This window comes from Anomaloglossus baeobatrachus, chromosome 1, assembly GCF_048569485.1.
Source record: "Anomaloglossus baeobatrachus isolate aAnoBae1 chromosome 1, aAnoBae1.hap1, whole genome shotgun sequence".
Classification (NCBI taxonomy): domain Eukaryota; kingdom Metazoa; phylum Chordata; class Amphibia; order Anura; family Aromobatidae; genus Anomaloglossus; species Anomaloglossus baeobatrachus.
Window position 1 is genome coordinate 331,264,237 of NC_134353.1, and position 25,658 is coordinate 331,289,894.

General features: G+C 46.9%; 1 protein-coding gene across 1 annotated transcript in view; it reads right to left on the minus strand.

The window, feature by feature from the left end:
- GPAT3 (glycerol-3-phosphate acyltransferase 3) overlaps positions 1 to 25,658 on the minus strand; it is an 88,561-nt gene that overhangs the window by 14,632 nt on the left and 48,271 nt on the right. Inside the window, exons 3-8 of the mRNA XM_075352009.1 lie at positions 18,218 to 18,512; positions 12,694 to 12,768; positions 10,376 to 10,465; positions 8,980 to 9,073; positions 4,105 to 4,220; positions 2,593 to 2,648 (exon numbers count right to left, since the gene is read on the minus strand). Of these exons, the coding sequence (XP_075208124.1) occupies positions 2,593 to 2,648; positions 4,105 to 4,220; positions 8,980 to 9,073; positions 10,376 to 10,465; positions 12,694 to 12,768; positions 18,218 to 18,512 (726 nt within the window). The remainder of the gene's footprint in view (positions 1 to 2,592; positions 2,649 to 4,104; positions 4,221 to 8,979; positions 9,074 to 10,375; positions 10,466 to 12,693; positions 12,769 to 18,217; positions 18,513 to 25,658) is intronic.

Consider the following 25,658-nt stretch of genomic DNA (forward strand, 5'->3'; position numbering starts at 1 on the left):
GGATTTGAACCCAGGACCCGAGCACTAGTTAGCACTGCTAACCACTGAGCCTCTGTGCTGCCCTAAATCCACTATATTACACCCGATTGTCATTGTTCCAGACCAATTGAGGTGAGCTGGGTAAGCGCCAGGATTGGCGCATTAAATAAATGTGCTAAATCTGGGGCTGCGGAATGCTATTTTTAGGCTGGGGAAGGCAGAATAACAATGGACAACCCTAGTCTAAAAATACCTGTATGCTTTATCTTAGATGGGTTTCAAAATTGGGGGTGAGGCCATGCCGTTTTTGTTTGTTTTTTAATTATTTAAATAAATAATTAAAAAAAAAAAACCTTGAGTGGGGTCCTTCATATTTTGACACACCCAAGATAAAGCTGACAGGTGGGGGCTACAGCCTTCAACTGTCTGCTTTATCTGCACTGGGTACCAAAATACGGGGGACCCTACGCCATTTTTTCACAATTATTTATTTATTTTTACACTCCCATTCGGGTGACTTCGGCATCTAGTGCGATGGTAACTAATCAGAGACATCGACAGAGAGGGCGGGGGCACAGTCTGACAGCAACCAATCACAGATGCTGTCACAGATGGTGGTCGGGGGAAACTGTGAATATTCATAGGCTGTAATGAGCGGACCCAGAAGCAGTGTGTCAGCTGTGCAGAAACACTAAGTATAATTGTCCTGCTTTAATTCCAATTGTACTTCCTTTTTCAGCCTCCTAGCCCTTAGTACCACCATTTTATAGTACTAAGCTCAAGATCGGGTGAAAGTCGGACCAGATCCGAAATTTATGAAATTTAGAACCAAATATTTGGTGTCCAGTTATTTATGTGCCCAGCCAAAATCAATCCTGCCTTCTCATCTATGTTAGATACACTAAATCAAGTGGGCCTCCTAATAGACACCACATTGGGTCAAAGACCTATTGCATTCGATTAGCTATGATCTCTACTAAAAGTGGTCATTATCAAAATTCTTAAATGCTGAGGTAAGATCTGTATTCAGAGAAGACTTTCCCATTACTGTGATAGGAGATGGCAGCTGTTACTGAGGAGATTCTAGGATGACGGAAGGAACTAGAGGCAGAGGGAGGAGCTAGAAGAGCTCCACCCCTCCTCCTATTCTATCCACATAGAACCTCCATATTATTAACTGCCATCTCCTATCTCAGTAATGGGAAAGTCTTCACTGAATACAGATTTAACTCAGAACTGAGAATTTGGATAAAGACTGATCAATTCTGGCAGAGAAAGAAGCAAATTTGTCGGATAAGATGTATTACAAAGTTAGTCACATGTGGACTGTTAATTTCTGAAATAAAAATTAAAACAATGGTTCCACTTTAAGATGACTCTCCAGGAACATTTGCATACTTTTAAAATTGCAGCCACTCAATTCTCAATCTACAAAAATGCTAGTGCATTGAAATCTTCCGCCTTGACTACTGCAACATCCTCCTCTGTGGTCTTCCTGCCTACACGCTCGCCCCTCTCCAGTCCATCCTTAATTCTGCTGCCCGACTGATCCACCTCTCTCCTCAATACCACCCCGCTTCTCCTCTCTGCAAATCCCTCCATTGGCTCCCATCTTCCATCGTATGCAATTCAAACTACTGACACTGACCTACAAAGCCATCCATAATCTGTCTCCTCCGTATATCTCTGAACTAATCTCTCGCTACACTCCAAAATGTAATCTCCGGTCCTCCCAAGATCTCCTGCTCTCCTCTCTCATTCGCTCCTCACGCAACCGACTCCAAGACTTCTCCCGAGCATCCCCAGTCTCCTGGAACTCGCTGCCTCAACACGTGAGACTATCTACTACACTTGCAAACTTCAAACGGAACCTAAAAACTCATCTGTTCAGAAATGCCTATAGTCTTCAATGACCCCACTGCCCCACCACCATGCGGAGCTGCCGCCCCACCACCGTGCGGAGCTGCCGCCCCACCACCGTGCGGAGCTGCCGCCCCACCACCGTGCGGAGCTGCCGCCCCACCACCGTGCGGAGCTGCCGCCCAACCTACACCCCACCTACTGTCTCCTCCCCAAAATCCTTTAGAATGTAAGCCCGCAAGGGCAGGGCCCTCTTCCCTCTGTACTAGTCTGTCTATTGAAACTTGTATATGTATTCTGTATGTAACCCCTTCTCATGTACAGCACCATGGAATCAATGGTGCTCTATAAATAATAATAATATTATAATGCGACATATTATGGGAATTCATTTATTTTTTAATTCTGGGATCCTCTGTACACTGAAGGGTCTTCGCACCAAAAGCAAAATGATAATAGCAGCATGGTACTGGCTCAGACAGGAGAAATGAGACACTGCCGTGTTCCCTGGTTGGCAGCTGGACCTCAGAGCTCCTGCTCTGTCCTGCACTCACTCTATACAGAATACTGGTTAAACTAATGGCTTTCTTTTTCCTTGTAACTGCTTCTCATTGCATGTGGATCAAAATGTGCAGGAATTAAAAAGCAGAGGACTCCAAGTGCCATCAGCATGTTTTTTGAATGGACTAAGGTCTTAAAAACTGCAGAAAAATCTTAAATAAAAAATAGTTGCAACCAAGCTGTTAATCTTACCTTCTGGGAAAATCAAAATGGGCAGTTTTTCCTTATCAAATACATGTTCTCGAAGCCTGTATAAAAACAGAAAAGGGAAGGGAACAAAGTAGTCAGTACACAATTGACTGTCGTGTGCAATAGAACAACAGTGTAGGAAATAAAAGGTGTGGTGTTACAGGAACATAAATGAAAATTACATTCACTATGACTGATTGTAGCATTAGCAACTCCAGGAAGCTTTGACAGTATAAGGCATAAAACAAAAGCAAAACATTACTGCTAGTGATGAGTGAGCACTACCATGCACGAGTGCTCGATACTCGTAACTAGTACAGAGTGAGCACTACCATGCTCGGTTGTTTGGTACTTGTAACTAGTGATGAGTGAGTACTACCATGCACGAGTGCTCGATACTCGTAACTAGTACAGAGTGAGCACTACCAAGCACGAGTGCTAGATTCTTTTAACTAGTCATGAGTCACTTGTAACTAGTGATGAGTTAGCAATACCATGCTTGGTACTCCTAACGAGTCTTCTGATGCTCAGACGGACTCGATTCGTGTACAGAGTAGAATGGAAGTCAATAGGAAACTCAAGCATTTCTTAGGAAAATCTTCTGGAAAAATGCCCACGTCCCCCTTTGACTTCCATTATACTCAGTACACAAGTCAAGCCCGACCGAGCAATCGACTGCTTGTTATGAGTACCAAGTGCCTGAGTATGGTAGTGCTCGCTCATCACTAATGAGTGCATAAGTTTCTTTAATGCTCCCATAGTTTTAGTGTGAAGTCATGCCCCAGCTTGTGAGTGGGAGGACTACATCAATGTGTCCTTGTGACGAGGTTAGGAACCCTTTAATACCGCTGTCACAACACTTGTCCTCTATGGAGCAGGCTCAGCTCCTGAGCCCGCTTCATGCAACAAGACCCACAGAGGATGTATGGTGTGTTATGTTATGAAAAGGTTAAAAAGGCATTGCTGTAAGAGAATTCTGACAATTGGTCAAACCACAAACGGGTTGAGCTTGTAATATCTAATGGGCAGCTGGGATCGTTGGGGGAAACCAAAATCAGCCTCAAACCGGGAAGTATGAACATGTGCTTTACTGGAGAACAGAGTTTCTAACTTTTGTGGATACATCAGTAATTGGAAAGTTTGTTTTCACTGAATAGAGATTTTAACAGTTTTTTATCTGAACCTCTTAACTCCGAGGCACAAATAATGTAATACCTGTATATTTTTGTATCAGTATAATTGTGTGAAGATTTTTAAGTTTGTTTTGGTAACAACATATTCCAAGAGCATATTCTGTGCACTTCCAGTTGAGACTGACACTGCCCAATCTCACAGATTATCCAGGGACACACCCTTTTGACAAATAGAATAGTTGAGCTCAGTTTTCTAAGATTTCTATTCAGGTTTTATTTACCCATTACAAATTCTTAGCAAATTCTCTCATAGGGTGGAAACGTTTTGCAAATCATTTGTTTCCTAGAATGTACTATCAGGCTAGTAACACTAGCAATATACCTTTTTGTCACCAGGTGGCGATCACGCATCTCAGAACGTTCAAACCACACATGTGGACATGCCCTTGCCATGGCTCTCTGAATAACACCCATAAGTCCTCCATGAACCTGTCCAACCTGAATAAGCACATATAATGTTACAATGTGACAATAGCTAGAGAAAAGCAAAAAACAAAAAAAAAACATTACACATCTAATGTCTGAATGGCAATACTGGTTCTTACTAAGACACTAACAGCTTTCTTAGGTCCTCTACTTGATATAGTAGGTTATACATCTCAAAAGGGAACCTGTCACCAGGTTTTCCCTATATAAAGTAGGGCCAGCACATGTAAGCCCTATGCTACACCATACTAGAATGCTATATCTATGTACCCAAGCTGTACTGCATAACGTCAAATATAGCTTTTATCATACTCACCTACGAGGTGGTTCGGACTGATAATCCAGTCTTCCCAATCGCGCTCCTGCACCGACGCACTTCTGTCCCCTGCCGAGAAGCTTATGCCCATGCTCGGGGAAAGGCCAAAGAGCGCCCGAGCATGCTCTCTACAACACTTTGTTCTGCCCTTGGCAGGACACAAAAGTGCGCCTGTGCAGGTGTGCAATGGTGGAAATTCTGTGGATGACATAGGACCCGTCATCCACATGAAGCAAGGAGGAGGACAGTGATCGTAAGAACAGAGGAGGTGCCGGATGAAAACCAGAGACGCCCATTGGACTTGACAGTCTTATAATTTTTTAAAAGGTTTTTATATTATGCAGAGCGGCTTGGGGACAAATAGACAGCATTGTAGTAAGGGCTTCAGGTGGTGGCCCTACTTTATATGTGGAAATCCTTAAAAAGAGAGTCTAACAAGAATTGTACACATAAAGCGAACCTACTGTTTTATTAAACTTATCCAAAATTGCAACAATGGATAAAATGGTCGCAACAGTTGAGTACATCATCCCTTCATCGTGCCTTCATCATCTTTTCATTTCTCATTTCCATTTTTCAGCTCAAAAGAGTCAGATGGAAATCTAAGTGCTACACCAAAAGCATCTAAGAAACGACAGCAGTGTAAAGGGTGCTTTACACGCTGCAACATCGCCAACGATTGCTAGAGATGTAGCGCGCGATAGCACCCGCCCCCGTCGCTCGTGCGACATTTGGTGATCGCTGCCGTAGCTTTTTATTTTTTGCAGAAAACACAGTGTTGTCAGAAAAAACGCTGTGTATATTATATGCATTTTTTTATGTATTAAAATGAATAGGTAAAGAAATACAAAAATACTGAAATAATTAAACCTACTGAGATTTTAAAACAAAGTGCAGCTCAAAAAAATGCAAGAAATTTTTTCATGTAATGTTCTAAAATATGACCAGGACAAGATAGAGGCAAATCTACTGAACCACGGGAAGCTAGAATTAAAAAACACTGGCTTTTTTATTGCATTGTTTATTTTACTTTGAAATGTTGTTGTGGATTTGACAAAAACATAATTGAGAACTGAACTGGGTCTGAGGTGACAAGGATGAAAGCCATATCATGTCGACTTCCCACACCCGGGCAGCTGGACAGGCAAGTCTCTCCCTGTGTGTATAGTCAGCGGCCTTTCACTCTAGTGTAGCGGGCTGTGTGAAGCCTGTGCAGACATATTTGTGTGACCGGTCACTTCATCCCACACCATATTTTAGTTATATGTTCAAAAGTAAAACATACAGATATGTAGTGAGTGAGCCGGACTCAGCTTCATGGTTCTGTGGTTCAGGCAGGTGATAGGTTCCCTTTAAGTAGTAGAGCGCGGGGGAAGAGCGCGCCAAATTCAAAGAAGAGCATATTCTGCTGCGTGCCTCAAGCTGAAATCTCAGAGCTGGCAGACATTTCCCTTTAGCTTACTCCAATTTGTGGCATCAGTTGTAGGCCACTCACCCACCTTTCATTATTTCATATAAATGACATCCCTTATGTCAGCCATATTATGTTGCCTACCTCGAATTCCACCCAACAACTTAACCCTGCATTGCTGTGATGATGCTCAGTGTGAATATTCTCTGAGAAATACTAGGGAGACGACAAGATGCGAATGAAGTAGGAGATGTCATCCACATCAATTCAAGGTTAGATCAAGGGTGGGCAATTAGATTTTCACGGGAAGGTCTGACTGTTGTGGACCAACCAGACGAAGTTAATTCTGCTCTTATTATTATGGTATAGTAAAAGTTGTACTTCTCCTATTCAGCCCTTGTACCACAATGAACAGCTCCCCATAGAGTATTTGCAGCACCCTGGGATATGCTACCCAAGTGCCAAAAGAAAGTACAGAAAGAATTGTAAATCTACCTCAACCTGAGCCAAAGAAGAAAATGATCCATACTGTATTAGGAGATTTCCCAGAAGACTGACCGCAATACAATGGAGCCATAGTAATACCTTGTATCACCTTTCCACAAGTACCAGAAGAACCTGCACAAAGACAAGAAGAACTTGTACCAGTACAAGAACCAGAAGAAACCTCAGGGGAAGTTGAACCAGAACGTTCTGCAAACATTGACCTTGTCAATCCTACAGTAGGGGTAAGAACACGTAGATACTTACCAAGTCAACCTACTGTACCAAGTGTAGTACAAAACACAGACAACATTGACACACCAGAGATGCGTAGGTCAAACAGAAGCAACATTGGTCATCCCCCATCCAGACTAGGAGAGTGGGAATACTACTAAAAATGGTCATTAAATACATATTAACTGTATGTAAAATGTAAATAATGTATATTAAGCATGTTGACCCTACAAAGACTGACCTATATGGACTTTTGGGTCTGGTACAAAGATATATTTTACTTGTAACAAATGTTCGTAATATTTAACTGTGCCTCCCTTTGGGAAGAATCCAGGTTTTTCCCCATCCTTTGTTTTTATGGACCTAAGCCACAGGAAAGGCATGGCGTAAAAACATTTGTATATAGTTGCACACATGGTGCTTTTCATTGGGATTACCCAGGAACTGAACTTTTGCTCCCAACACCCTAAAAGGAGAGCCGGAAGTCGCAGGGAGTGTCTGCAGCGGAGCAGGCTAAGACCCCCATCACCATCATAACCGGTGTGCTCCCTAGGACAGTCCCCACAGGGAACAGTCACCAGGATGTTCGGAGAGGTCCACCGGATGGTGGCCTCAGAGACTGTGGGTGGTGGGAAGAAAAGTGTACGGAGTACTAACCTGTTACAAATGTATGTTTGTTATTTATTGCCGTTTTAAAAATATATGTTTTGCAGATTTTCTTGTTTTGCAGCCCGCGGACATGCTGGTCTTAACCAAGGGGGAATGCAGCACCCTGGGATATGCTACCCCAGTGATCTGCAGGATCTTAAGGCTTTCTGGAACACCCTCTGCTGACAACCCACACCTCACACACAGGTAGGGGCACATTCCCTGAGACCTGGGCGCAGCATGTAGAGGGTTAACAGTGGTCAGGTGTGAGAACCAATCCCTTAGCTGTTAGCCTGGGAAAGGGGTGTGGCTTGTGGGAAGCAACAGGTGTTGCTAGGCAGAGTTGGCAGAGAGGAAAAACGACAGTTGAAAGGAGCCAGTGAGTGAGAGGGGTGTGAGGATTGTGAGGAGACCCCCAAAAGGCGACTAGGAGGTATTAGCCTGAGGGTAGACAGATCCCAGGCACTACGCACGAGGGGGTACTGGACCCCAGAGTAGACAACAGCTCTAAGCGGTCTGCTGATCCAGCCATGTGTGGTAACTTCCAGGGTACCACACCACTCATAGGCTCAGGGACACAGTCTCATATATAGGACCCAGGAGAGGGCACAGAAGTAGCCTACCCCACAAGGGACCGCGAGGCCTGTCATACTGGGCCCGGAAAACAAAGGAGCGGAGCACCGCAGGTCACCAACAGCTTCAGGCAAGGGGACCATCAGCTCTGCATGTGCACGGAGGGCTCAACTGGGACTCATGTCAGCACTGGGACAAAGGAAAGTCGGTTAACCAGCCGTACCAACCTGCACTTGCAACATCAAGTGAGTAAATACCAATTAATCTGCAAGAACTGTGTCATGTTTATTACTGGCGCACCACAAGGCGCAGCACACCTATATGGGACTTAAGCCCCTACTGGCGGAGGGCGCGAACACACTTGCTGCTATACCATCTGTCCCTAAAACCACAGCAGCGGCGGGACATCTTATTACCGCAACCCGCCAGTGGCGTCACAAGTGACATATAAAATAACCCTGTTACCGAGCGCCCCCAGGTAACGGAACCGGGCACGGCCACCTGTGACAGTGATCCCCATTATCCACCACCCGGAACAGAGTATCCCAAGGGCCTGGGGTGTGGCAGCGCTCTGCAAATTTCCCACGCAATATAATATCCCCATCATTTACTACAAGTACCAAGTTTAAAAAGGTAAATCTATTCACCTAATCCCGTTCCTCCGCTCTTTCCATCTGTGCTGTCAATTGAGCTCTGCACAGCAGATGCAATGTAGTGTTGTAATGGCTCCTGCTGCGCTATCAGAGGCACAGGCTCAATGGAGGAAAAGAGCTGACGGTTTCCTGTTCCAACATTGAGACGCCAGAAGGAGAGCAGTTGTGTGGTGTGGACGAAACAGATTCCAGATCTGACTGTCCCGACTCGCAAACAGCCAAAGGGCCACAAGTACCCACCTAGCTGCAATTTTCCCAGGTCTTGTATAGATTATAAAACACAGCACAAGAGACTAAGGCCACTTCAAGCCTGACCATTACACCAGTCATATTTTGGTGGTATGCTGGCCTGCAGAAGTGAAGTACAAATGCATAATGTCCTTGCAACACGTCGGAGGGAGCCATTTAGATTACAAGTTGCCTTTAAAGCAATACATACAGTTTTGTACTTACCATTGCATAGCAGCCATCATTGGCTAAAATAATTATATCAATTGGAGATGTGTGATTGGCCACACAAATTCCCCCCTTTTTCGGTCTGTTTTCTCTGTGAAAATAAAAAAATAATAATGATGATCATAATAAGAATAAAAACATAATATTATTATTACATATATTCCTGACTAAGCCTGGATGAGTGGCTTTATAATACATTAGGATAATGTTATCACCTTTGATGTAAGATGACAGTATAGTATGTATATAAAGAGAAATAGGACCATCACAAAAAATGTTGTATGGCCTTGGGGGTGGGAGAAAAAAAACAAAAAACTCCCATACTCACCTGCTGTCACACTGGTAAACCCAGTGCCACTAACCCCTGCTCCAGAAGCAAAATCTGCGTAATAACTGGATGTCAACAGCACTGCGAATCCTGCGATCGACTGCAGCGGTCAGGTGAGCTAGTCATCATAGATAAATCTGATTACGCACTCTTCTAGTCAACAGATCGCTGCAGCCAATCACAGACATCAGTGGCCCTGTTAACATCTGGACGGTGCAGATCACTTATGGAGCAGACGCCGACGTCTTGAGTGGCCCGAATTGCCGAGTACATGAAAAGCCTAAAACTGTGCACACCAAAGTGAAGAAATGTCCATGAAATGCAGAGGCATGAGGGCTTCTTTAAAGAGGTAGCTCTCTTACCTGGTGTACACTACTGCCGGAAATGTACTGAGGGGGTATATATATATATATATATATATATATATATATCTCATCCTAAAGGAGATAAAGGAATCCTGGGAAACTGGGTTTCTCGGAGAGACTAGTTTCCGAAGTAAATGATAATATTTATATGCCACGGTTTTTATAGCATGGCACATGGTTGTGGGACTGGACACTGTCTCTTACTCAAGTACAATACGCCATCAAATACTAAGATGGGAATTGCCAACTCATGCTTGTCTAGATTTTGCTTTTATTTAATTGCCGCTATTCCTCTGAATATTCAAGGTTGGTTTTTTTTTTGGGGGGGGGGGGGGGGGTTTATCTGCCATACCACCAAAAGATACAAGTCTCTATAGTTAACGCTAATCCTTATGGTCTTTTATATGAGGGTGTGGCTCACAGAACTCCCTGAGGGAGGGGAAGGGGGTCTTTAGGCTGCTTTGCATTACCATGTGAGCCATATCCTCTTGTAAAGACCATAAAACTAGCTCTAAATAAAAAGGCCCATACCTGTGGAAATATATGGTAGATTTATAAATAGAAAAAAAAAATATAGGATTATGGAGAGCAGCAGGAATAACGTAAGAGTAAAAAGTGGCCACATTTGACCTGGTGACTGGTACTCTTTATAGCAGCATTGATTTTACATGGAGGTGAAGATTATGAAAAGTCAACTCACTTATTATGGTACTGAATGGCACTGGAGAGAGCTCGGCCACAAATTCGACAACATACCAAATGGACCCTCTCGCTGAACCAGTTTTTCACCCTGTAATAATAATGCAAAAATGTATGAAATCCATGTTACCAGTATAGTGGTAATAAAACTAATTTCTTTATTGAAAATCACAGTCTCCTATCTGAACACAGCTAAAATGTCAAAGCTGTCTATTAACGGGAATCTGTCAGTATGATCAACCCACCTATAAGAGCATTTAGGTCATAGAAAGTTGAATAACATAATCCCTTGATATCTGAGATTTGATGTTTTATACCAGAGAAATCCAGCATGCAGTGGGTCAGAAGGCAAAAGAAAGGGTCAGATCAGGCCGACATGCGCTAAATCCGGAGTCCTGACTGACCAATTGTGGGTCTCGAAGATTTATTTTGTTGCCTCCTCAACCACCACTCTGAATACCTCCTTAGCCATAGGTGGTGGATTGTCACAAACCATGCGCCCCTTTGGCGGTGCTGCCTCACGCACCAAATGCCTTTGTGGTCCTACTCTACAACTGCTATGTTAGGTTATCATATACTTTTGCATATTTTACAAAGTTTTGGGAATTTGGACAAAGGGGAATGATTATCCTAATATAACAAAATAATAATCACCCACTGTGATCCCTGCATCTTCTCAGCACTGCTCTGGTGGTCTGCTCTACTGTAAATTTAAAGGGCTGTCCACTAAAGGACAAAACCTGTCATTGTCCCTAATGTACCTAGTAAAATAAAAAAAAAAAAAAGCATACGTCCCTCAGGGTCTCTACTCTGAGCGCTGTGTACACCGCAATCACGCAATACTGTTCTGTCATGCGAGTGCTGTAGCGTTTCAGCATCAGGTGCTAGTCTAAAGCACTTGGAGCAATGACCGTCTGGGATGTGGGTATAATTTTTTTTAGCTTTAATAGACACATTGAAAGAAGTTGCCCTTACTACTTCAGGCAACCATTGGCCTCAGTGGTTACTTGCACATATTCTGTCTGCGGTTACACAGAGGCCAGCGATTGGGTGCAACAGACAGCTGAGGGGATAGACAGGTGGTCATAGTTTACAATTTGAGTAATTTGGATCTTTTATGACTAATTTTCAAAAATTGCAGAAAAACGTATTAATACAGTCCCCAATGCTAAAAAGTCACTGTTTGACAGGAACAACATCTCATTGACAGAAGGCAATGAGACTACAAATAAAGGCATAGGTAGGGTATTAATGGTATGAAGGGTGAGGGCCTTTACTTTTGGTTACCGTTACTTGTATTTTGTGGTTGAAGAAAGTGCATTGAAATGGGTGTGGCTAAAAATGGGTGTAGCATTCATATAGATGTGGCGCTAAAGTTACCATGGTTTCTTAAAGGGTTTGTTTGGTCTAAAACGATAAGTCTGCAGTCACTATGTGACTACAGACTTATGAATCCTCCCAGCGCACGAACTATGCTCTGCAAGGATTCACCGGTTTCTGAGCTGGGAACAGTGGTTACATAACTGCAATTGTGCGCTATGCATGTTGCTGGCCAGAACCCAACTAGTGGGCACAAACTTACTCAATACAAGTGCATGGAATGAGCGTGTCTAACTAGTAGGCGCAGCATTTTAATAGGTGTGGCATTGCTCAATACACTTATATTGAGTGAGGCCGAGCCCACCAGTTGTGTTCTGATCGAGAACATGCATTTCGCACAATTGCAGTCACATGGCCATCGTTCTCAGCTCAGAAACCAGCAAATCCTCACCGCGCAGTGTGTACTTTGGGAAGATTCATAAGTCTGCAGTCACAGAGTGAATGCAGGCTTATGTTAAGACTGCACAACCCCTTTAATATAAACAGGGAACCTGTTATAACTGTGAAACCTACCCTCGAGGTATACGATACGCAATAATGCTTAGTTAGGGGAAACATGCAACTAATATACTGTATGAATGCCATGACCCAATTTTGCCAGGAAACATTGCCCACAGCAGCCCTTTGCCTCTCCCAGATTGCCATCTTCCCATAGTGCATCCTGTTACCACCTCTACCCAGAATAAATCAGCTTTCTTCCTCTATTTCCAAGTTCTGCTCACATGTCCATTGTAGGCACCTTCAGTAGTCAGTATGGACACTGACAAGTGCCCACGCTGACTACTAAGACATCATTTTCTTCCTGTAGTCACTTTTCCAATTACACAGCCAAACGTGATTAAAACTGCATCTACAGTTAAACAGTGTATTTGTAGGTGACACGTTCCCTTCCGCTGCCCTCACATATAACAGTGCTCGCTCTTCAGAAGATGCATTTACCTGCCGTTTGGCAAGTGCCCAACAAGTGTGGCTCCCACGACCAGCCAGCTGATCCCAATGGTAGCCAACGTAACCCTAAAACAGAGAAAACAGGTGCAGGTTTTTTAATAAACAATGCATTGCAAAACAAAAAAAAAAAAAAAAAAAAAAAACAACACATCCTTTGGTCAACAAAAGACTAAAATGTTGTTCCTTTCTGGGTAACTGAGAAATTAATTCATATTATGAATCTGTAGTTGACAGGAATAAAAAAAAAAAAAACCCCACAACCATCAGCCATGATTCAATGTAGAAAGGAGAAATTGTTTAACCTCGCTCTAGACATATGTGATGCCCTGGACTAGCCAGGTAGTCACAGACATGCCCTTGCACAAACACCCGTCCCCCTTAAAAAGGTAACAGCAGCCAACCACAAAACTTTAGCCACCTCCCTCAGAGCTTAATGGACACACCAGGGGGTGCAGCCAGGCAGTTGGCCACGCCCACCGAGGAGTTCAGAGGGCCTGAGGTAGGAAGTGCAAGTCTGTCAAATTCAGTAGTCAGAGGAGAGGAGTTTAGGAGGTGAAAGAGAGAGGAGTAAACGTCTGACAGGGGTCCGGGTCGTAGCCTGGACACCCTTTGGCCAAGAGGCAGACTGTGATCGCCGCCTGCAGGAGCCGGGAAGACGGCCTGGTGGAACCTTAAGGGACCGGGACAGGATAGTGACCCGCCGGTACCGAACCGGGGAACCGACTGGAAACCGGAGCACACAGGGAGGTACTCAGACCCTGAAACGAAGTCCCGAATGTACCGGACTAAGTTAATTCACTGATTGATGTATGGACCTTAGGTCCTTTCCCAACCAAGACTGAAGGTAACAGCCCAACGAGGGGGATAGAAAGCCACCGCTCAGGCAGAGAGATCCCACGGGCAAGCGTCTTCGGGCAAACGGGCTCTCCTGACACACACAGCCGGGGAGCGGACTCCCGTCGCTAAAGCGCAGGCAGTCCACAGCTACAAAAGAAGGTGCAGGAGAAAGGCGGGGACCACCAAACCGGGTGGGGGACCAGACGCAGCCGGCTCTGGGCACCGACCGCCATCTTTTTGGTTTACCAGAGACTCCAGTGTATCTGTCAGAGTGAGTACAACTGTGCCTTCGGGCCGCGCACTGCCCCGCACCACACCAATCCGCCCGCACCCTCACCACCGGGCCCCGGGACCATCATCACCTACCCACGGAGGCGTCAACACCTGGCTGCGCAACACCGTCCCTGGGGGCCTAGTAAAAAGCAGTGGTGGTGTCTACATTCACCACAGCCCGTGGGTGGCGTCACGAACTTAACTCAAACCACGGCCCCGGCCGTAAACCTACCTACCAACCCCCTACGTAGCGCCAGCATCCTTTCAGAGCGACATGATCCCGGGTCCGGAGGTGCTCGAGCCACCCACAGACGAGCCTGGATCCGAGCGGCTCGGCTGCAGCCGAGCTCGGGGCGGTACACATAGTATGCATTATATGCTACTCACAAAAAGTTAAGGATATTTGGCATTTGGGTGAAACTTATGTCAAACGTAGAAAGTTCAAGCTACATTAACATTTTATTAAGAAAGTAGGTCATTTATGTTTACAATGGGGATTTCCTCATCTTAAATAACATATGGAAACAAAATCCAACAATACTGCTCCCGAAATATCAATGTCTCAATAACTTGTCATGTGTCCTTGAGCAACAATTATAGCTGGACAATGATATCTCGTGCTGTTCACAAGTGGAGTTATTGTCTGCTGAGACATGGCATTCCACTCTTCTTGAAGGTTGTCCCTTAGGTCATTGAGGTTCTGGAGTACAGAGTTACGAGTCCACATGGCAATCGAGCTGATCACATTTTCTATGGGATTCAGGTCTGGAGAAAGATTGTTGTAAGACTAATTTATATATAGCAAGCTATATATAAATGTGTGTGTACATACATACAAACATATACACACACACACACACACACACACACACTGTATATATTAAGTCTATACACATACATACACACACATACATACACAGACACACACACTGCTCAAAAAATTAAAGGGAACACTTAACCAACCGAATATAACTCCAAGTTCATCAAACTTCTGTGAAATCAAACTGTCCACTTAGGAAGCAACACTGATTGACAATCAATTTCACACGCTGTTGTGTAAATGGAATAGACATCTAGTTGGGAATTATTGGCAATCAAAGACACACTCAATAAAAGGAGTGTTTCCTGCTTGTGCGGACCACAGACCACATCTCAGTACCAATGCGTTCTGGCTGATGTTTTGGTCACTTTTGAATGTTGGTTGTGCTTTCATACTCGTGGTAGCATGAGACGGACTCTACAACCCACACAAGTGGCACAGGTAGTGCAGCTCATCCAGGATGGCACATCAATGCGAGCTGTCGCAAGAAGGTTTGCTTTGTCTGTCAGCTTAGTGTCCAGAGGATGGAGGCGCTACCAGGAGACAGGCCAGTACACCAGGAGATAGGCCAGTACACCAGGAGATATGGAGGGGGCCATAGGAGGGCAACAACCAAGCAGCAGGACCACTACCTCCGCCTTTGTGCAAGGAAGAACAGAAGAAGCACTGCCAGAGCCCTGCAAAATGACCTCCAGCAGGCCACAAATGTGCATGTGTCTGCACAAACAGTTAGAAACTGACTACATGAGGATGGCATGAGGGCCTGACGTCCACAGATGGGGGTGATGCTCACTGCCAAACACCGTGCAGGACGCTTGGCATTTTCCACAGAACACCAGGATAGGCAAATTTGCCACTGGCACCATGTGCTCTTCACACTGAGCACATGTGACAGACATGACAAAGTCTGGAGATGGCGTGGAAAGCGATCTGCTGCCTGTAACATCCTTCAGCATGACCGGTTTTGGCAGTGAGTCAGTAATGGTGTGGGGTGGCATTTCTTTAGAGGGCCAAACAGCCCCAGTCATCAGAGGTGGCCTGACCGCCCCATTAGGTACCAAGATGAGATGCTCAGACCCCTGGCGAGACCATATGCTGGTGCGGTTGGCCCTGGATTCCTCCTAATGCAGGACAATGCTAGACCTCATGTGGCTGTAGTATGTCAGCAGTTCCTGCAAGATGAAGGCATTGAGGCTATGGACTGGCCCGCCACTCCCCAAACCGGAATCCAATTGAGCATATCTGAGACATCATGTCTCGCTCCATCCACCAACGTCACATTGCACGACAGACTGTCCAGGAGTTGGCGGATGCTTTAGTCCAGGTCTGGGAGGAGATCCCTCAGGAGACCATCCGCAACCTCATAATCAGCATGCCCAGGCGTTGTAGGGAGGTCATACAGGCACGTGGAGGCCACACACACAATACTGAGCCTCATTTTGACTTGTTTCCACTTTAATTTTGTGGGTCTTCAAATACAGGCCTCCATTGGTTAAAACATTTGATTTCCATTGATTATTTTTCTATGATTTTGTTGTCAGCACATTCAACTTTGTACAGAACAAAAGTATGCAATGAGAATATTTCATTCAGATCTAGGATGTGTTATTTGAGAGTTCCCTTTAATTTAATGAGCAGTGTATACCAAATATTTCGGACAATAAAACACACAGGACCATAAGACGCACCCAGGTTTTAGAAGTGTAAAATAGGAAAAAAAAAAATTGTGAAGCTATAAATGTGGTAACATATTTAATAACCTAAATAACACTAATATTTCACCAATGTAACTGTAAACAACTCAACAGCGGCAAACAAGGAAAATGAGATGAAGTTTGTCCAAGTAGTGGACAACCCCTTTAAGGAGAACTAGAACTCCAAGCATGTCCTGTATGGTATGCTTGGAGTTCTAGTTCAGCACAGTAATGTGATTTTTCCTCTAAGGTACGGTACTTTACTGTACTTTATTAGGGGGAGGGGGGAAGTTATAGTTTATTGTACTGTAACATTTTTTACTTCTTACCGGAGAAGACTCCAGCTATGGTAATGATGTGCGGTAGGCCTAGCCCTGCCGCCGCGTTAGAAACCAGGAAGTACAGTATTACAGTGATGAGGCAAGGCCGGGGGGATGGGGGGGTGCTGTCCTTTGCCCTAGCTTTTCATTTACAGTGGCACTTCATCTGGAGGGGAAGACTGTCCACTTCATGGTCCCCAGCGCGTGGCCAGGCCAGGCTGACATGCTGCGGTAACTGTACTGAGCACAGGTTAACATCTGGCGGCGGTTGCAGTCATTTCAGCACCAGAGTAGTGCTGATACATTAGCCGCCAGCACGCTGCTCCTGCTTCCGCTGACACTCTGCTCCTGCTCTGTAATTGCAGGTAGACGATCTCCCCAGGAGCTGCAAGAAGCCGTCGCCTGCGAAGAGACCATGTGTGTCGGCTATTACAGGAACTAAGTAACGCAGTGTCTGCTCCCCATGCCCTCTCTCAGCGCGTGCTGGCTTTAGTGCTGAGAGGTAGGCGTGGGGTAGCAGTGCATATTGATGAGGTTAATTAGACGGCTCACGTGGTTGCTAGAGTGGAGACTCTCTCCTGTCATTGTAAAGTCCAGCCCAGCGCCGTCCCTTTGCCCCTCAAGCCAGCAACCCCCATATAATCATAAATTCAGTCTATAAGATGCACCGCCCACATTCCTCCAAAATTTGGGAGGAAAAAAATTATTGTTTTACATTTTTGAATTCTTTGAGGGTTGTAGTTCATGGAATGTGGGCATATATGGACTGTTCATTGATTTTGGAATGTTTCTAGTTGTTAAAATGGTTGTTAAAATGTTGAACTCCCTAACATCCCAAAAAATAAAAAAAGGACATAACATTTACCATATGTCTATGTTGTATACAAAGTAAAATTTGAAAAGTTTATTTTTCTACATTTTCCATAAAATGTAGAATTTTTTATTAAAACAAAATGCAAAACAATAAGAAATGCAAGGAGTCATGAAAATACCAAAAGTCACTGACCGAAAGAAAGAGAAAAAAAATTAGCCTGTTTTTCTCGTACGTGGAAAAAACAAAATGGAGGTCTGAACGTGGTTTTGATGACAAGCCAGATTGGAAAAAGAGTTTGGTCAGGAAGCTGATAACCCACTTCCCTTCACGGCTAATTATCTCTTCAAATACTCTTGCTTTATAGCCGGCTGCCAAAGATGGCAGGTACGTCCCCGTGCTGGAACACCACGTCTAGACACGAGAATGTGCTGATAGCAACACTAGATGGTCTATATAGATAATCTTATCATGACACTGGATGAATTATATTGCAGGTTTAAGGTTCATAAATTCACAGTTCATACTTATTACAATGTGGAAAGTCTAAGTCTCTAATGCTGGAAACTTTACATGGAATGGTGACAAGCAAATATTTTGAGCAGTACTTGAAAATGTTCACCTAACATGTCAGTAGTACGACAAAGGCTTAGGTCATACCATAAAGGCAAATAGCTCAACTAAAAGCCCCAATCTCGCCAAAAGGTAAAAAAAAAAAAAAAAAAAAAAAAAACATGAGTAATTGTAAGCAATTTCTTACCGTAGTGGTAGGAGAATGCAGTAACGTACAAAAACACCAAGTACCCAAATAATGGTCACACGAAGACTGAGATACTGGAAGTTGTTGTTTGTCCTTGTGAGAAGATTCCATGATATGAGCTCTTCTGAGGAGAATCTCTGGGTGACCTCATCATCCGCTATGGCTTCAAACCCTTTTTTGGAGAAGTAGAAGACATCCGACAACTCAAAATCACCACGTTGTAAACACTGGCTTCGGCTTTGCCTCAGGCCCCCAATTTCTGCCTCCATGGGCGACTCATCTCGCTGAATGATACCTTTGTGGAGAAACAGCAAAAGGGATTTTTAATGTTTTATCATTTCAACTACACTCATTGTAAGACCAATAAGTGTAGAGTGGAATACATTAACATTTAGAGTACATTCCCACATTCCCACGGTTGGAGGTCCACAAGGAAAATGTCCAGATAGAATAGATTAGTTGCGGGGTGGGAGTTGCCAAAGAAAAGTATGAGGCCTATTGGTGCCACTATATCAAGCCGTTGTCTGCTCCTTAGCTGAAAAATTACCCAGAGGTCACAAAATTTACCCGTGCAAAAAGTAATTGGAGGGGTTTTACCAAGTATATGTTACCCCCTTTGAATACGTTAGGGGATAAATTGCTGATCACAGAGGGACTAATAAACAAGATTAGGACCCTGCTTCACCTTAGAGGTGCTCAGGAGAAAAGGCGAAAAATAGTAACAGATAAACTCCGGCACACTACCCCAAAAAAAGATTGTTCAGGCAACTTAGATTCAAAAGGTTCTTTATTACAAGAAAGTCCAAAACAGATGTCCAAAACAAAAGGTGTCCAAAATAAAACGTTTGGACCTATACGGTCTTCATCAAGGACTATCTAAAACACAAGTAAGATATATAAATTAATACAGAACCATAAATACACATGATTCGGTCATAAATAAATGAAAAATTCTATTCTTTTTTTCTCTCAGAGGAGAAAGCCATCTAACAACAGCCTTTGAATAGTGTGTAATGGCTTGAAAAAAGTGCATAGGCGACATAGCGTGCCAAGGTGTCGTACTGACTGCTGGGACCCCACTCGAAGCAGAGATATGTATGCTTCATTCAGAAAGGCTCCGAAGCCCAATTCTCATGATCAGTTGGGGTCCAACCGGTCAGACAAGAGAGATTAATTAATTACCCTCTATTAATATATTTGGCACAACCCTTTCAAAGTGAATTTTCATAAAACCTTTGCTTCCACATCTGATAACGTGATGTACGTTATGTGCAGAGACCCCATTTCCAGTGGTGTATCATGTACTGAGCTACTTAAAGGAAATCTGTCACCAGGTATTAGCACCTTATTCTGAGATCAGTATAATGTAGGGGCAGAGACCCTGATCCCAGTGACATGTCACTGACTGGGCTGCTTAGTGTAGTTTTAATAATCTCCTGCTAATTAATCAGTAATTTTATCACTAGAAGACTATTTGGCGTGCTGCCAGGTATTCCAGCTCTGTATAACCCCACCCACACCATATTCATAAGCTCTGTATAACCCCACCCATACCACTGATGGGCAGAAAGCTGCCAATCAGTGCTGTGGGCAGGATAATAGAGCTGCATATTCAAATACCTGCTAGGTCTGTGTGGCACCTCAGTGGTCCGGTTGCCACAGTAGCGATGCCCTCCTCACAGGGGGTAATGTTTTGCCTGGAAGTAAGAAGGGGTCCCCCACGCTAGGTAGCACCAGCAGACAATACGGTCCTAATTCCAGACCAGAAGGGGGAGCTCAAGAACCCGGTTTAAGGGGAGCTTCCCTACACATTCTGGCCTGGGGGAGGGGACAGAAACAAGGAAGAGGAGAGCAGACCAGAATCAAGCAGACAGTCTCTGGAGAAAGAGCCTGGGAAGTGGAGCAGTGACAGAGCTCACCACAGAGCAGAGCGCTAGGAACAGGACACCGGAGTCCTTGGTTATCTGGGTACTGAAGGTCCGGCAGCTGAATATGGCGGGCAGGAGACTGCATGTCTTCTGGCCACACCAGCATACTAGAGCCCGGAGCCACTGCCAGAGGAGCGGCACCTGTAAAAGGCTTGCGCCGCCATATGAGTGAGAAATTGTACCAACACTACAAAGAGGGCCGCAGCATAGCTTTAAGCAGCAGGGACCTACACAGGACAGCGCAGAAGGAATGCCTCCAAACCCACCTGGCTAGGTGGATCCCCCAATTGCTTCCAGGCTGCCCGGACCTCCGTTACCATCTGCACTAGTTTCCCTTGACCACCGAGGAAGGATTCTCCGGTCGTGATGGTTCCTATACCCCCCAAAACTTAACCTAAAAATAACACACCGACTGCATGCGACTTGGTTAAACAAATTGGCCACAGCAGCCTTTATTACCTATTATTAACATACTAACACAAAGGGGGCGCCGTCCAACGGGCGACCCCAAACACACAATAATAGGTAACACATAATAATAAACGGTACATGAAACCCTATGTAGGCCCGGTCCAGAAACCCTTTCCTACACCAATATCCCTGGCCGCAACACTCCGACCCAGAGATGAGGTATTAATCACCCCACGGATTAATACCCCCCAAACTTTGCAGAACCCCGTGCCTGCAATTTCCCGGAACCCAGAGACACCATACCAAGACAGTGCCTCTCGGTCCAGCTACCAAACCCTTCCAACCGCTTCTGGACCAGACCTACCCCCGCCACAGGACAGGACATGTGACACCTTACGTGGCCTGGACCCGCCACACACCCAAGGCTTGCTCCACACCATCCCGCAAACCCAGGGCCCATAAATCAGAACCAATGTCATTAAGATGGACCCCATCACCCCTCCGAAACTGCCACTTCGGCGATTCCAGGTCCACATGCCTCACCACCAAACCGCCGTTTCTCCGCACGAAACGCGCAACCACCCTGTTCACTTGTGCCCGGGCGCGATTAATCTTCTCAACCGACCGAGCCCCCCTCCACCATAATCTGGCCACAATAGCCGACCACACCACTATCAAGCCCGGATACCTTGCCCATAAACGCAGTAGGTCGATCTTAATGTCCCTAATGAGATCACGGGATGCCCGCGAACCCAGGTCATTCCCCCCCACGTGTAAAACCAACACGTTCGGAGGTCTGTCCATCCTGCAATAATATTCAAATTCCGGCACGACCCTGCTCCATTCCATGCCACGCACTCCAATCCATTTGACCGATGCCAGCGATCTGTCCACACCCAACTGCCGACCATTCGGGCGAGCGTCGGCCCGACGGGCCCCCCAGAAAACGAACGAGTGCCCCAGGATCCAAATCAGACACACCCCTACAATAAAGGAAACAATTTTAACAAAACAACACCAGCATTCCAGATTGCAACAAAGAACAACAAAACCCAACGGCAGAACAAACAAAAACTCCAACCAGAGCCCTCAATGAGATAATAACTGTGGGCGCACATAACCACGAAAACGAGAGGACTCCCACCGACCAATCCGTCTCACCATGTCATCTCCAAGGCCCCAACGAGAAGCCTCAGTAGCCGCCCCAATCCTGAATAAATGGGACCCGTAATCTTCTGGGCGCTCACCCGCCCAGTGCAGGCAACTCCTCAGCACTGCTACAAACTGGTAACGAGACAACCAAGCCCCGTCCTCGTGACGTAGCAGCGGGCCCGGAAGACCGCCCCGCAGACCACAAAACTTACTCACCAACTGCACCGGGCACAAGCCATCCCCTTGCACCGCATACAACACTACTAACCTGCCTCGACCCTGGTCCGTCTTGGACCGCCGAAGCCGACACTCCACTCTCTGTCCCACTACCGACATCCTCGAATAGCAAACCACCCCCACGAACCCTTGACGGGCTCACCAATTCTCCTATCCGAAAAGCCCCGAAAAAAGCTAACACAAAAGCTGTTTCAAACAACACCGTCTCATACGCTGAGACACAAATTCCCTGCAAACCATCCACCAAACGCCGTAACAAGCCCAACGAAATGGGCCGCCTAGTGTCCCGCACCTTCACCCCTTTCCGAAAACCTTTCAATGCCTGCCTTACCCGGAAGTCCCGTGAAACGTCCTGCTCACCCCTAACCTTTAACCAAAAGGCCACGGCCGCCACCCTAATCGCCACAGCCGACGCTGACCTCCCAGCCCTAAAATCCTCACTCACCAATGCCAAGAGCGCCAATAAATAATCCACTCGCCCGTTACCAAACATCTCACCCAGCACTGCCTGCCACTCAACCCACACTTTAGCATAACGGCACCAAGTCAGCTCGGTCACCGAATTCCTAATCAAACCCGCAAACACTGCCTCACCAGGCTCCACAAGTCCTCTGGGCACACCGCTCCGATCTCGTCTGCCCCCGGCAGTAACTCCCGAAACCTGTGGAACTGAAAACGAGATAAAGCGTCAGCCACCCCGTTATCAACCCCCGGCACATGTTTTGCAACCACATGAATATTCCACAGCAAACACTTGAGCACCAAATGCCGCAAATATGCCACTACCGGTCCAGATTTCGCTGACAAGCTGTTTATTGCATGTACAACTGCCTGATTATCGCAATGAAAGCACACTTTACGCCCCGAAAATTGCGACCCCCACAACTCCACCGCCACCACAATTGGAAACAACTCTAGCAGAGCCAGATTTTTTACCAGGCCACCCTGTCGCCAATTCTCGGGCCACCTTCCCACACACCAATGACCCTGAAAAATGGCGCCGAAACCAGCCGACCCGGCCGCATCCGTATACAGTTCCAGAGCATCATTGGGCACCACCTTCTTCAACCACAAAGTGCGGCCATTAAAATGCCGCAAGAAGACGTCCCAAACCAACAAATCTGCCTTGATCTCCCGCGTGACCCTCACAAAATGCGCCGATGACCGTACGCCTACCGTAGCAGTCGCCAACCTCCTGGCAAAAACACGACCCATCGGCATAATCCTGCATGCAAAATTCAGCTTTCCAAGCAAAGACTGTACCACCTTAAGCCGCACTTTTTTTGCTGCCAGCATTGCTGCAACCGCACTCCGCAAATCCACAATCTTGTCCTCTGGCAACCTACATTCCATGGCCAGCGAGTCGATTTCAATCCCCAGGAACCGCATAACCGGCGCCGGCCCCTCCGTTTTTTCCCGCGCCAAAGGGATCCCGAAACGATCCGCCACTCTCTGCAAGGCGAACAACAAACCAGCGCAAACCATGGAACCCGCCGGACCAACACACAGAAAATCATCCAAATAATGAATAATGGATGACAAGCCGGACACGTCCCGCACCACCCACTCCATAAAGGAGCTAAAAGCCTCAAAATATGAACAAGAAATCGAACAGCCCATGGGCAAACAACGATCAACATAAAACTTCCCGTTCCACCAGCAACCCAGAAGGTGCTGCCTCTCCGGATGCACCGGCAACAAACGAAACGCCGATTCTACATCCGCCTTTGCCATCAATGCACCGTGTCCTGCCGCCCGTACCAAGTCCAGCGCTTTGTCGAACGAGACGTAGTACACCGCCGACAATTCCGGCGCAATGCTGTCATTCACAGACGACCCCTCCGGAAATGAAAGATGATGAATGAGCCGAAATTTGTTCGGCTCCTTCTTTGGCACCACCCCCAGCGGGGACACCACCAAATTACTGCACGGAGGGCTCTCAAATGGGCCCCCCATCCTGCCCAGCTCAACCTCTTTACCCAACTTCTCACCCACAACCATAGGGTGGTCCCTTGCCGACCGTAAGTTACGACAAACCGGAGGCAATGCCTCAACCGCCGACGGAATCCGAAAACCGTACAAAAAACCAAACTGCAAAAGCGACGCTGCTGCCCTGTCCGGATACCTACTTAAAAACGGCGCCATCGCCTCTATTTTCACCGGCGTCCTCCCTTTTACCAGACCCGTCCCCGGCCTTGCCTCTCCCTTTCTTAAAACATTTGGACAAACTATGTCCCCCCCCGCAGCCGGAGCACTCATGCTTGAACCTACACGCTGCGCCAAATTTGCACTGGCCTTCGTTAAATTGCCAGCACAATCCCTTTTTCTGGATCCCCGAGGGCCCGGCTCCCGTGCCCCCGGCACCGCCACGAAAGGGCTGGCTCGGGGCCGCCATTAAGCGCATCCATAAGGAAATGTCCTTATGATCCCACCGCATGCCGGGCCGCAACGCCTTCCGCTGCCTAAACTGCTCATTATACCGCAGCCATGCCAAGCCCCCGTACGTGCGATACGCCTCCCCGATTGCATCCATATAGCCGAATAGAGCCGAGCAGTGCTCCGGCTCCTTTTCCCCTACCACGCTAGCCAAAATGGCGAACGCCTGCAACCAATTGGAAAAGGAACGAGGAATGAGCCTATAACGGCGTTTTTCTTCCTCCTCTTTTTCCTTCTTGGAATCGCTCGGCTTCACCTTGTCTAGGTTAAATTTTTCCAGGGGTAGCAGGGAAAATATCTCCACATACTCCCCTTTCCAAATTTTTTCCCTCACCTCTTTTTTGAGGTGCGCCCCTAGCGGTCCCTCAAAGCACACATACCCCTGGCTCTTAGCCCTATCATCCAGCCGCACCACCTCATCCTCCTTTTCCTTGTCTCCCGCCTTATCGCCTGCAGGCTCCACTACTCCGCTACCTACACCCGCCCCCACCGGCGCCTTCTCGCCGCTAGCCGCCGCTGCGCCATCCACCGCCGACCCCGTCCAGGCTGCCGCCGGCGCTCGCGCTAAACCCTGCAAAAGCCCCAGCAACTGGCTAAGCAAAGCTGACCCCTCTGGCGCTGCCATGCCCGCAGCCACCTCCCCAGCACCAGCACCCCGCGCCACAAGCAATGCCGAATCCACGGCTAGCTCACCCGACCGTGACGCGGAGATTGAATTCGATACCGCGATGTCGTCCGCCATCGGCTCCTCTAATTCATCCCCCGACCTGAGGGCTCCTCCTTCCTCCTCACTGTAGCCGTCCTCCACCGTCCCAGCTCCAGAGGACGCAGCCGATGCGTCCCCTCCACCACAGCCACCCTCCTGGGCAGCCACGTGGGCACTGGCGGTGGGCGTCCTCTGCTTTCTGTGCGGCGACAGCCCACAAGACCGTCCTGTCCCCTGGGCCGCCGCCGACTGAGTCCTCTTCCTGGAGGAGCCTCTCCCCGAGCTCAGGGGGCTCCCCACCGCCGGTTCCTGCCCTCCAGGGCCTCCGACCGAGACCCCCCGCTGGGTCCTCCCCCTCCCGAGGGAGACCGCGGCCGCCGGGCGCAGTGCAGATGACCTGAGGGACCTGGCGGTCCCTGCGGGGCTCCCGCCGTCCCTCCTGCCCTCCGCAGCCGTACAGGTATCCGGGTGACGCCTGCCCACACCGGCCCCCCTGCTGGCTGCCTGCACCCGGCCCCCCCATCGTCCTCGGGGGGTACTGCAGGCCTCACTCGCAAGCCGGGCACGCTCC